The sequence below is a fragment of the Terrapene carolina genome, unplaced genomic scaffold, assembly GCF_002925995.2.
Source record: "Terrapene carolina triunguis isolate 2854851 unplaced genomic scaffold, T_m_triunguis-2.0 Scaffold130, whole genome shotgun sequence".
Lineage (NCBI taxonomy): Eukaryota > Metazoa > Chordata > Testudines > Emydidae > Terrapene > Terrapene triunguis.
In genome coordinates, this window is record NW_020664481.1 from 34586129 (window position 1) to 34599709 (window position 13581).

Sequence of the window (13581 nt, forward strand, 5' to 3'; positions counted from 1 at the left end):
GGATCACTCAGTCATCTGAACATTCTGACATCACAACAGAGCCTCTATTAGAGCACTCTATTGTCACTGCGTTGGGAGCAGAGAGAGATGGAGAACAGGTTGAGATTATTGAAATGCAGAATAAAACAAAGTGACGTTCTTAGAAAACTTCAATTTGTCAGATGCAAAACGACAGCCCTGGAGCCCAGCGTAATCCATTAAAGATCAGTCACACTCTGCCCCAACAGTATGGGGGAAAAGAGGAACCTGAGGGTAGTCCAGTCTACAGACTGACCTTTTCCAGCTGCTAGCAAGGATCCTTGTAACGGGTTCTGATTCCCAACAACAGTCAACTGAAGCTAATATGATTTAAGTGTTGTCCTGAATCAGAGCCATCATGAGGACACCTGCCTACAGGAGGCAGTGGGACCTAGTGAATAGCGTGCTGGATTGGGCCTCAGGGGACCTGGGTTCTGCCACTAATCGGTTGGGTGACCTTCAACAAGTCACTCCACCCGTTCCTTAGTTTCCCCATGTGTAAAATGTAAAGCATGTTGAAGCCATAGCCATTTTTGTTAGAACAAAAGAACTGAAGCCAGCATCTCATTTTACATGGACCACTTTACAATCAGATGTCAAATTACCCTGAAGTTACTACTGATCTTGGCTGGATTTAAATGGATGATCCTGACGTGAAAGGCTTTGTGTCTCATGAACTATCCAATCATTGTCATCTGCAATCCCTCTTTGGCAATGTCTCATTTTAAGTGTTGTGGCTATGAAGGCAACTACTTCAATTTACAGTTTTCTACAGCTTGCCCAACTTGTGCACAATGATATTTCTAAAACAGATACCAGATTGTATGAAAACATGTAAGATTACATTTATCTGAAAATCTTTGAAGATGCCAACTGTTGCATTACAAGTACCCTGCAAATTAAATGGTACTCTCATGCTTTGGTATTATTATGCACTCTGACTGGTCCAGTTATAATCCACTTCTGTTCTGCTTTCCAGTAAAGTGGAAAGAACTACGGTACTAAAGACAGCAACACACAACCTAGCCCATGAACTCTGCAGGGGAAGATCAATACAGGCTTACTCATAGCATGTTACGTGTACAAAGTAAATTAGGTAAACCCAACACATTTGGTAAGCTGTCAATAAAAAACACCTTTCTCCAGCCAGATTCCAAATTTTAGAAGCCTGACAAAAAAAAAGTCTTTATTTTGATTTTGCTACTAGGCAAAGAATATAAAAACAATTTCATTTCTTGTACGTTTTTACATATAAAAGAAGGCACCTTTGTACATGTGAGCTTGTCTTACAATGTTTCAATATAAATAGTGGAAAATCAGAAGATAAGCATAATTCCATCTAGAGTCTGCAGCTTCAACATGTGTAGGAAACCATCCCAAATCATTATTCAATAGATAGTTTGACATAATAAAACAACGTGCCTCATATTTGCTCATATTTCAATTCACAGTTTTGATGTACTTGATTTGTTTTAAAGCAAAACACATAAAAACATGATACTCTGCCTGGGTGCAGGGGTACATTCTTTTCTATCACAAGACATACATATACTGCATTACTGCAGCACAGAAAAAGGTTAGTTCTGGCTTTAAAGATAATTAATTTGAACTGAAGATTTGTTGATTATACTACTACACCTTGAAAATACTTTAAAGAAATTATAATTAACACATGTGGTTCAGATTCAACAAATTTCAGTCAGAGCAAAGCATTTTTCTTCTACAAGCCAATGCTGAGATGAAACCCCAATTCTGCGATTGGATGGGAGATGCCAGCCACCACCATGTTAGCAGCCTTCTAGGTCTAGCCTTTCCATATAACGATAGCAGGAGCAAACTAGCTACGCACATTTTGTCCACTGTTGCAATAAGGTTCAGCTAGGCATTTGTCAGACTTGTATGTGAATAAAAGACTCAATAATTAGCATAAAGTTGTAGCAAGCAATGAAGAAAAGTTTGAGAAGATATTTAACTTCTCAGCAGAAGTCCCTTCATTCTTGCAACCTTTACAGTCCATGAGTAGACAGTGGGTAAAATTTTCAAGAGTGCCTAAGTGACTTAAGTCACTCTTAAAAGTGGAACCTAGGAGCCTAAGTCATTACAGTGACTCTGAAAATTTTTCTGAGTGATAGTTGGTGTGAGAAACATAGCTCCTTTAATGCTTTATGATCTTGATTTCAGTTTTCAATACACAGTAGCTTAAACGGCACAGCAAGTCAGTTTAAGATAATACAATACTATAATTCTAGATTCACAAAAACCAAAATAATATTTATATCTGCCTACTGCATTTACTTAACTTTATAATTAGCTGCACTAACTAGTAATCGTTATGTTAAATAAAAGATCACAGTTGTCAAAATAAAATTCCCTTCATTGTAAAGTGAAAACACACACTCAGAAAAGGTTTAATCTCCGTACCGTATTTCTGCTCTTAGCTCATGTGAAAGATAATTTATTAACACTGCTGCCAACTTCTGTTGGAGGGCAGCATTTCCCATTACAAGTGCAGTCAGCTGTGCAGCATCAGTCCAGTCTAAGTTCCTGATAATAGCAAAGGCATCATCATAGAGCTTCTGTTGCTCAGCAGGAGGCAGTTCCAGTATAATCTGAGGGATTGGTTTAAACTGTCCAGCAGTCATCCAAGCACCAAATAAACCACCAACTGCACCCCCTAGAAAATCAATGAAGATTTAATTAGTCAGTCTACACTTTTTTATTATTAAATTTCAAATCCTACCCAACAATAACCAGGCTTCAAACAACAACACTGGTGCTGCTATCTCTATCAGAACTCAATGAAGAGAGTTGGGAGGCCAAGGCACATTTACTTTAATGGTTATATATAAAACTAGTTAAAGCCAGAAAGAGTTTCCATGATTTTAAGTCCGCTCCCATCGCAAAACAATTCTTAACACAATCAGTACTAATAACTTGAAGCCCTAAATCAGTGAAAAACAATCATCCTTTATGGCACTGACTGGTCTCTTCAGGAGAAGACAGAAGATCACAGATTCTGGATAAGACAGATTTTTTAAATAAAGCCCTCTGGTCAAGGAAACCAGGAGACAACTCATACATTGGTGGCCAAAGTTAATTTACTTCTCTCTCGTTACAAATCCACAGCACGGTACAGGTTTTCTGCCTCTGTTAAATAGGGCTTATTACTCTTGTTCCTTCATAAAGTCCCTGCATGGCTGGTGCTTATATGATGCCAAACAGGAAACAAACCCAGCAGTTTGGGGAGTACTGATTTAGAGACAGTCACCCTATTGATTACTGAATCAGCACTTTCTCACTGGTCAGGCAGTACCATGGATTCCAAAACATGCTCTTATCTTTTGTACAGAGCTGATCTGTCCTATCCCAAGAATACTGGGGTGGGAGATCCTATGGGGTTGTCAAGGTGGTCGCTGTGCCTTTAATAATTGACACCACCACCAGGAGAGTCCTGGTTAGCTTAGCTGCCTCAGGTTTGCAAACTGGATTCAGAACCACACTCCTCAGCTTCCAGAACCCTCACACTCAGGGACTGCTTCTAGAACATCATTTATATGCCCATTTACCCATTTCACACGACAAACATTTTTCAATTTGCAAATTTTACTGAGCTTGCAACTCTTCTGGCGATGCTAGTGAAATGCTTGAAAGCCTATAATGGCTGCATTCATCTGCATCAAACCTTTATGAGAACATCAATACTTGATTTAGAGAGCACCACATGCAAAAAATCAGATGTGGCTCTTAGACTGGAAGGCTTCTTACACAATCATTTGGTTTTCTTCAGTTAACATTCACCAATCCACTCCCCTCAAAGGGATCCAAGCAACTGATCTAAGCACTGGAAAGCAAGATAAACTGCACATTTCTCAGGGGGCAGATGCAGTAGGGAAACTCACCGTATGACTTCCTCACAGCCAGGGATAATGATAACCCTCCTATTCAGTTTACAGTAAAAGAATAACACAGCCAAGGACCCATCTACACCATAGTTTGTGCATATCCCTGCTAAAACTTAATCAAAAGTGCCTCCATAACCAAGCTAAAACTTTAGAATGTTCAGGACAAGTGTTAGTTCAGTCACAAGTCACTTACTTCTACAGTGTAAGAATCTAGATAAAATCAGAGTCCTCTGACTCAGTTACAGTTGTATACAGACAGGGACACACACAAGCACTCAGTCTCCCTTCCAAACAATGCACTTGTTGCATTGTCCCTAGCAGCAATGTCAGGAAGACAGTCACTTAAACTGGGGTATATAGGACAATGCACCTTTTAGTTTTAAGGTAGCTGTCCCTTTTTATTTTATTTGTGGCTGTAACAGGTTGGTTTCATTTGATGATTTCTATAATTCCAGTTATTTAAGTATATGGACAGCTACATTCTTCTTAGTACTTCCTACTGGTCTAGATATTATAAATTTCTTACAACCATTTGGTTTTACCTATTTCTTACTGGAAAGTTTAGTAGCATCTTTGTTACAAGATTTTTTTTCTGATCATTAAGATGCGTGTTTGTAATGCTGGTAGCTTTACAGTTACTCTTTGCATCTCCGGCTGTGCTGTTACATGTTTATTTTGTATTTCTCCAATGCCCTTTTGTGGCATTAAAGCTATGAATGAAGTCACTTGGGCCCCAATTATTCAAACACACGAGCAGATGTACAACTTTACTATGTAAGTATTCCCATTGAGGTGTATGGGACTGCTCATGTGAGTAAACTTACATGCGTGGCTCAAGTGTTTGAAGGATTAGGGCGTAAGTAACATCAGTAGTAATCTAGTTTTAACGCCACAAAAGGTTATTAATAAACGAGATATCTGGAATTTTCTCTTCTGTATCTCTCATTGCTAGTAAGCTCAGGGCTTTAATATAATTTTTGTTATACAGAGAAACGCTAATTGACAGGGAACATGGTACTCTGAAAAAACTAAAATACATCCAGCATGACAAGCAGCACACTACAAAATGTTAAATAAATAAACCTTACTGTCAGAAGGATATTTTTATTAAGGAAGGATCCTTACTCCCCTAGATATGGTTAGACTGGGAAGATTTCCTCCCCCTCACTTTATACCCAAATGAAATAAATTTCCTTAAGGGGTAAAACTGGGAGTCTCCAACCCATTTTTCTCTGTCTACCAAAGGTCTGTAGGAAATGATCCAACAATAGTTCCTCCAGGGGGCTCCATATCAGCCATGAATTTAAACCGAAGCACTCGGCTCAGAGTATCTTTTCACTGTCAGAAAGTATTATGAAAACCTGCTTTACCTTCTATTTAAACCACATCGCACATCAATTCTTTAATTCCTTAGTTCAACAGCTCATCTTATTATGAGCCAAACCATCTTTCCTTATATGGTAATGTGTATTTACCTATGGCTATTCCAGGTGGACCCCCCATTAAGCCCCCGAGAAATGCTGTTGCACCCGCTACTAGCGCTCCTTGTCCAGAATGCTTGACAGCAGCCTTCATCTTCCTCTCCTCAGAGATACGGCACAATAGGTGTATCACATCATTAACGTCGAGCGGCATCTTGGCTAGTTAGCGCCCTGAAAAGATATTTTAAGGTCAAGTTTATAAAAAAGGATCAGTTCTTGGAATAACATTTCTTCTTCCAAAAGAAAACAGAGACCAAAAGTTTTGCAAGTAGCCAATGAAGCAAATGAAACAGGAAAGTAGGTGACAGGTGTTGCATACTTCCAAATGTATTTGGTTTTGTGCAGATTTTTTAATCTGGTCACAATCACAGCAATGAAACATTTTTAAATGTTCTGCCTAGTTGTACAGTGTGTTGTCTTTAGCCTTGAACAACTGTCATGTCCATTCAGTGTTGCGAACAACTACATGTGAAAAAAGAAACAGGCAATGACTCAGTCTTACATCAAGATAGGATTAGCAGATTATAATTTACAGGCATCCTTAATCCTGGCATTTCCTAACTTCGCAACACTAATAGCATATTTTTCAATGAAGGTTTGTGTGTGTGTAATATACATTTAACAAGTCAATTCCTTACTTTCTTGTAAAGACAGGCCCTTAGATGTAGAAGTGGAAGTAAAGAGTGTCAGAGAGAAGTGAGATTTTTTTTCACCTTAACTTTAAATTTGAAAGACATTTCATAATGAAGAATTCGATCCCTTTCTGTAACATTTAAAAGGGCAATGACAAATGTTCATATTGTGCTAGTACACAAGAGCCCAGTCAGGGGATTTGACCTTACTGAGCTAGGTGCCGTTAAAAACAGAGCAACAAAAAACAGTCACTGCCCCAAAGCATCTTACAACCTAGGTGTTGATTCACTGCAGCTGCCTCCTCCAGGCCATGAGTGAGGGCGTGTGTGAAAAGGAGCCCCAGAGCTGCAGGAGAATGCCTGTGGTGAAAGAGGTAGATGTGGAGGGTTGGTGATGTGGAACGGACAGGGGGTTAGGGAGTAGGTGAGATACGAGGCTGAAATTAATATCAGGCCAGGAAGGTACAGAAATGACATGGGTTGGAGCGTGTGCCTAATTAAACGACACGGGTGAGGGCCAAGGGCAGATGTAGGGCTCAGGGTGCATTATAATTAACATCTGTAAGTTTTGGGAGGAAGCCGCTGAGCCACCAGCAACACTTCCTGCAATTTTAGGCAAATATTAAATCTTCTGTTTGCCACAAGATGCTAGTGGGTATGTATAAGGCAGGGAAAATAGTTTAATGTATATTTTTAAATATCACTGTTTCTCTGACCATGTGTTCTTTGTCTGTGTCTAAATAATAAAGACGCTTCCATGCACTACGGTATTGTATATATTGCTCAGATGCACTGTACTGACACACATTGCTCCTACATCTACATCGATTCTTGATTGTCTCCTCAATGAGACTGTTGCATAGAGAAGTAGACTGAAGACTGAACTTTTCATCCTGGTGCAGTGATAAACAGTAAAAATAGTTTCTAGATGAGGAGCAACAGCTGGCAGCAGGGTGGATAAAAATCAATGATTGATTAAAAAAAAATCAGATTTTTTTGATAAAATGCTTTTTGAGGAAAAACCTACCTAAAGATAGTTTTAATTAAAATACATTATAGCTCAAAGATATCTCATAATGGAATAGGGATTATAAATTCTAATTCTATAGTATGAGAATATATTCATGTAATGTTTAAGAAAAGTTTTGTAAAGGAGTTCCAATAGTTCATGGATTAGGGACCCAATCTTATAGGATTCCAGGGGCTTCTGTATAGATTATTTAGGTTAATCTTTCTATCTACCCAATGGGACTCAGTGCTCAGTCTAGAAGCTACCATCAGAGATGCCTACTTTTGCAGTTCTCAAACTGTGGATTTGTGTCTCCAGAGATAACATGCTTGTTAACAGCAAAAATGTTTTTAAATAAATATACAGAGATGAGAAATAGACCTCAACCCTATTGTCCCTCTGCAAATTTGTGTACACAGAATCAATCCCTTACCTCTATCTAAAAGTGCAAAGTTTCAAAAAGTTCAATGAATAGATGATTGTTGGGGGCGGAATAGACCTGGACAAGGAGAAGAAGTCTGGAGATAAATGTGAGAAGGGAGGGACAGGCAGTAGAAACAAAAGTGAAACTGTTTGAGCAGTATATTCCAGAAATCTTCAGGTCTTTCTGAAGGTTGTAGCCTTCATTGATTTGAGATCTACCGTACCATTCTCTCACTAGAAGGGAAAACCTATAATGGCAGCAGGCCATAAAAGAGACCTAGTTTGGGAATAAGAACCGTTCAAGAAATATGTTTGCTGATGGTGTTTTAAAGAAAGTCACGCCAGTGAACTGGTGGAAGTCACTTAAGCACTTGGATTCAGAGACTGTTGAAGTGATAATTTCACTTTTAACAGCAGTAGCTTCTTCTGCCGGTGTAGAAAGAATATTTTCTTCCTTCGGACTAATTCAGTCCAAATTGAGAAATCATTTGGGACCTGAAAAAGCAGGAAAGCTTGTTTTTCTTTTCCAGATTATGAACAAAGAGGAAAATGAAGGTGAAGAGGACTGAGTTAGCTGCAGAAGCCAATATTTTAAGTTTATCATGTTGACCTGGCTGACAGAGTCAATTTAATGTTTGGTTTAAAAAAAAAAATTTAATTTAACTATTTTAGTTAAAAACAATTTTAACAAAAACAAACCTGATTTTAAAAAACTTGAATGTTTAATTAAATTCAAAAATTTATGTTTGTTTTGTTAAAATATTATATGTTTGCCATTGAAGAAAAAAATTCAGAATACACAAGGTTGTTGTTTTAGTTAAAACAAAACAATTTAAATGTCTGTCTGGTGATGTTCTCCTCCTAATACAGCATAGCAAGAAAATCCTCCAAATATTAATGATTAACCTGTTGAATTGGAGATAGTTTACCTCCCAATGACTTCATAAATATCTGCTTCACTTACCTTTGGTAAATGAAATAACCAAACAATCATTCATTTTCTGATATAGCTGTAAAACTAATCTGAAAAGTTTTCAAAATAAATCACTTTAAAAATGTATAGTGTGTACCTTCTAAAAATGAAACCTACATCTATCTCTGAGTTGTGAAGAATATGCATTAAGGTTATAACAACCAACAAGAATGCACTTTTATGTAGAAATCCATGTTAAATCGTGTCTTCCTGACTAGTGATTTAAATCAATTTGATTTAAATAAAATCCACCCTGGCTGGAAGGGTGAATAATATGAATGATCAGGTTTCATCTTGTGAAAGTTCATTGCTGAATTCAAGGTAACCAAATTTCACCCTGAATGAAGGCCTGAGAATTAGGGATACAGTCTGGACTGATACAGAGCACCCTCAACTACTGCCAACTTCTCTTGTTGATGGGCAGGAGGAGAGCACAGAAGCACATGTATATACATCCTGCTGACCTCTTTGCAGCATCTGGTACTATTCGTCATCAAATAGCCCTGTCAAACTCCCAAGGACCTCAGGAATGAATGGAAACACCTTGAAATGGCCTTCCCCTTAGGCCAAATCCAGAGATTCATGAGGACACCTGTTCCTCTAACTCCAAACCCCTCACCCTGAGGTATTCCACAAGACCCCTTGATAGGAAGCTATTGCAATGCTGATGAGATGACAAACAGCTCTCTAAATCTCCTTTATGTCCAATTTAAACAGCACACAGCCCCAGACGTGCATTTTGGGCGTCTTTTTGGCCTCCTCAAGGATTCCGTCCTGCATGGCCATACTATGACAGTCTGCACCCCTATGTTCCTTCCTTTTTCAAGGCTATGATAAATTCTATACAAAGTATGCCTTGTGAGGTATCATTTGAAAACTCACAATTTGCTGATTATTATTGTCCTGGTAAAATGTGTGTAGCAAAACTGTATGTAAAGTTATAAGATTCTACTGTATGATATTATCAGGAATCCTAGAAATCCATTTGCCACCCAAAAAAACAAAAACAAACAAAAAACGCAGAAAAACACAAAATTTGAAGTTTTACAGAGAATCTTTAGTGTTTCTATTTTGTGAAAAATAAAAACATACATTAACTAAATTTTATTGAAAGTACAAGTGCCATTTATTCAATGCATGCAACCTCCCCCTCTTTTGGCGGATTTTTGAAAGAGCTTTAAATTTACAATGGAACTCCATTTGTCCAATCTAATTGTGACCAGGGCGAGATCGGATAATTTGGATAATCAGAAGAACTGGCAAAGAGCTTTCTATCCCTTATTTTAAGATGGGGGGGAGGGGAGGGGAGAAAGAGGTGTGGGTGCACCTCAGGCGGCCCCGGGCAGCAGAGCTGACAGCCAGAGCCCCAGCCACCCAGGGCTGATAGCCAGAACCCCAGCCACTGTCAGCTGGTGGTTCAGTTAATATGGAGAGCTGGATAAATGGGGATCTACCGTATATCAATAAAACATTGTGTTCAACTGATACATATACACACACACTATATATATATAGTGGCTAGAGAAACTAAAGTTCAGCATTTCATTTTAATCAAGGAAAAACATTTTTTTAAATCGGCATATTTTGGTTTTTTTAATCTTGGAAAACTAGGATCCCTGGATATTACTAAGAGCAGCCACAAGCCAGTTCCTCAGCCAGGTGTCAATGAAATCAAATAGACCACCACCTGATTAAATGGCCATTCTTTGGCGTCAGAAAGAGAAATTTACATCTTGGCAAAGAAACAGATGGAGGTTCCCATCCCTACAGACTCTTTGTCTCCCAAACCCCAGCTGGAGATGATCCTCAAGGAAGAGGAAAAGATTAAAACAAAAAAACAACAACAAGGGAACAGACACCCAAATGATCTCTCCTTTCCTCTCTACTCAACATCGATAACACTTGAAGAACACAGGAAATAGCTTTGGACTGGGAATAGAGATCCTGACTGAAAGGAGTTCAGACAGTAAGACTGAGAGACACGTGGTGCTTTGCATTCACTTAAGTTAGGTATTAGTTGCATTTTACCTTTTATTTACTTGTACCTAATTATGACTTTTGCGCCTCATTACTTGTAGTCACTTGCAATTTATCTTTCTGTAGTTAATAAATTTGTTTTATTGTTGTATCTAAACCAGTGTGCTTGGATTGAAGTGTTTGGGAAACTTCAACTGGGGGGACGGGATTTGTGCACATCATTTTCTATTAATAAAATGAGGGACTTCACATGAGCTTGTGTAGCCCAGGAGAGGGCCGGACAGTACAAGACACACATTTCTGAGGGAAAGTCTGGGCCTGGGAATTCGCTGGTGTTGCTCTGCAGTGTAATTCAAGAATGGCTGGCTAAAGCACTAATACAGCATAACTAGGGCCCTACCAAATTCATGGTCCATTTTGGTCAATCCCATGGTCATAAGATTTTAAAAATAAATTTCATGATTTCAGCTATTTAAATCTGAAATTTCACAGTGTTGTAATTGTAGGGGTCCTGATCCAAAAAGTAGTTGGGGGAGGGGGTCGCAAGGTTATTGTAGGGGGGGTTGTGGTACTGCTACCCTTACTTTTGGCAGCAGTGCTGCCTTCAGAGCTAACCAGCTGGCGAGCAGCGGCTGCTGGCCAGGAGCCCAGCTCTGAAGGCAGAGCCACCACCAGCAGCAGTGCAGAAGTAAGGATGGCATGGTATGGTATTACCACCCTTACTTCTGCACTGCTGCCTGCAGAGCTGGACCCTCAGTCAGCAGCTGCCACTCTCTGGCCGCCCAGCTCCAAAGACAGCAGCGCAGAAGGGTGGCATAGTATGCTACTGCCACCCTTCTGCACTGCTACTAGCAGGATGTTGCCTTCAGAGCTGAGTGCCCGGCCAATAGCTGCTACTCTCTGGCTGCTGAGCTCTGAAGGCAGCACCGAAGTAAGGGTGGCAATACCATGACCCCCCTAAAATAATCTTGTGACCTCCCTGCAACTCCCTTTTGGGCCAGGACCCCAATTTGAGAAACACTGGCCTCCCCCCGTGAAGTCTGTATAGGTATAGGGTAAAGGCACACAAAAGACCAGATTTCATGGGGGGAGACCAGATTTCACAGTCTGCAACACATTTTTCATGGCTGTGAATTTGGTAGGGCCCTAAGTATAGCTGGAAGTAATCTGCATGGAGGCTGTGTGTGGGCAGACCAGGAGTGGTTGCTCTCACAGCGAAGCAGTGTAAAAGACACCCCAGGTTGGAGAATAGAGGGGGACCCAGCTGTTCAACAGTCCAGATGGCACCCTGGGTATGTCACACATACCTAGATGAGAAACACCTCTCCCACCATCATCTTGGTGTCTCAAAAGAGCTACATTCAATGGAACAATTCAACTGTTGACCAAGTGGGGAAGCTTGTTAGCGAAGGAGAGAACTTTTCCAGGAGCTGGATCTGTGCTATGGAGATCACTCCCACAAAAGATCAGAATGACCACAATCCTCCCCACTTTCGCAGCCAAATGCAAAACTAACTTCTTCAAATTAGCATTCCCTCAACAATTTCTTCTCACAGGCCCACAACCAACTCACGCAAGCAAGCAAAGAAAAATCTATACACTAATCAAGCTATTTCTCCTCCAGTTTATGAAGGGGAAAAAAGGAGAGCATTACTGTTATTTCTATTTTTAATTATGTGTTAGGCACTCTAATACCATGGTGATAGAGGTCATGCAAGTATCTAAATAGATAAATCAGGCCCTAGTTTAGCAATATTGGCTTGGAGTTCATTGTTACCATGTCTTTTTATTCCAGGAAATATTAATGGTGGAAGAAGGCTCCAGAGGTTCCCAAGAGAACCCCAAGGTTTTAAAAAGTTGCATATTGCCAGGCAGACATTCCCAGCATACGTTTCAAGCATAATTTGAGAAATTTGTCTTTGGAAATTGGACTGAGTCTCTAGGGTAATACACAGAATTGACTAATCTAATTAGAAATATAAGACCTGACCACCTCCTCACCCCTGCAACTGACCCAATAATACATGCCAGCTACTTAAGTCAGATAGTAGTTCACCTGAGAATATGACTAATATAGGTGTCTGTCTTCTGTCAGTCAACAGGCTGACTTTCTTAAACTATTCCTTAAACTAAATAAATTAAAATAAGAAACTGTGCTAGGTCCGCACCTGCAATTTGTAAAGGTTAGCTACCACAGAAAGTGAACTGTGACATCCTTTAGACCACACAGGCAAGTAAACACTAAGAGCAAGTTATCTCACAATGGTATCACATCTCAAGCAGTACAGATGATGGCACCACAGTTCTAAGGTTTCTCTGATAGAAGGAAAGAGAAGCTCTAACACTCGGGTCCAAGCAAAGAGGAGATTAAGGGTGCAGAGAAAGACTGCTCTCACAGAACCAGAAAAATTGTACTACAATAATGAAAACTCTGACAGTACTGCCATATTTGAAGTCCATCAGGCATGGCTATAATAAAGACTGAGTAAAAAAATATTAGCATTAGCATAGTGACAGCAGAGGTCAGATCTCAAGGTCTGAAGCAGAAAAGAAATATGGAATTCAAGCAAATCTAGATATTCTTTTTCACAGTAAAACATGGGAGCTCTTTGCTCCCTCCACAGTAAGACTGTGATTATAAAGGATTTTAATACTTGTTCTCTCTCTTTTTGGGCTTGACTGAGCAAGGTGCTCAGCACAATGGTCCCAATCCATCAAAGTGCTAACGCTTGTGCTTACTTTTAAGCATTAGTGGCCCCAAGGAAATCCTTAAAGGTACTATGAAAAAGCACTTATTTCTGCTCTGTCAAACAACTTAGCAGATTAGTTTTGTGACGGTACCTCCCATAAGGCTTTATGGGAATATGACATAACTGGAATATGTTTTATGCTGTCTGTGCCATGTAACATATCTCTGTAAAGGTTATGGTCTACTATATCTATTCATCCTATTTGTACACATATATCATTTTGTACTTGAGGTTAAGAATATTGGCTGTATACTTGCTTGATTTCTAAGTAAGCTTTGTGAGGCATTTGGTCAGCTTCTTTAGGAAGGAATTTGCAAGGTTAAGTACCGGATCAGGAAGCACTTGGGGAACAATGCATCTTGGAATGCTCCAATCCACATAAGAAGTCTTCCTGGAGACATACAAGATACCATGTG

At 39.6% G+C, this 13581-nt stretch overlaps 1 protein-coding gene across 1 annotated transcript in view; it reads right to left on the reverse strand.

Annotated features, from left to right (window-relative positions):
* Positions 1-1208: 1208 nt before the first annotated feature.
* Positions 1209-13581, reverse strand: part of CUNH19orf12 (chromosome unknown C19orf12 homolog) — a 38937-nt gene continuing 26564 nt past the window's right edge. The window contains exons 2-3 of the mRNA XM_024199728.3: positions 5396-5572; positions 1209-2692 (exon numbers count right to left, since the gene is read on the reverse strand). Coding sequence (XP_024055496.1) covers positions 2427-2692; positions 5396-5555 — 426 coding nt within the window. The 5' untranslated portion in view covers positions 5556-5572 and the 3' untranslated portion in view covers positions 1209-2426. The remainder of the gene's footprint in view (positions 2693-5395; positions 5573-13581) is intronic.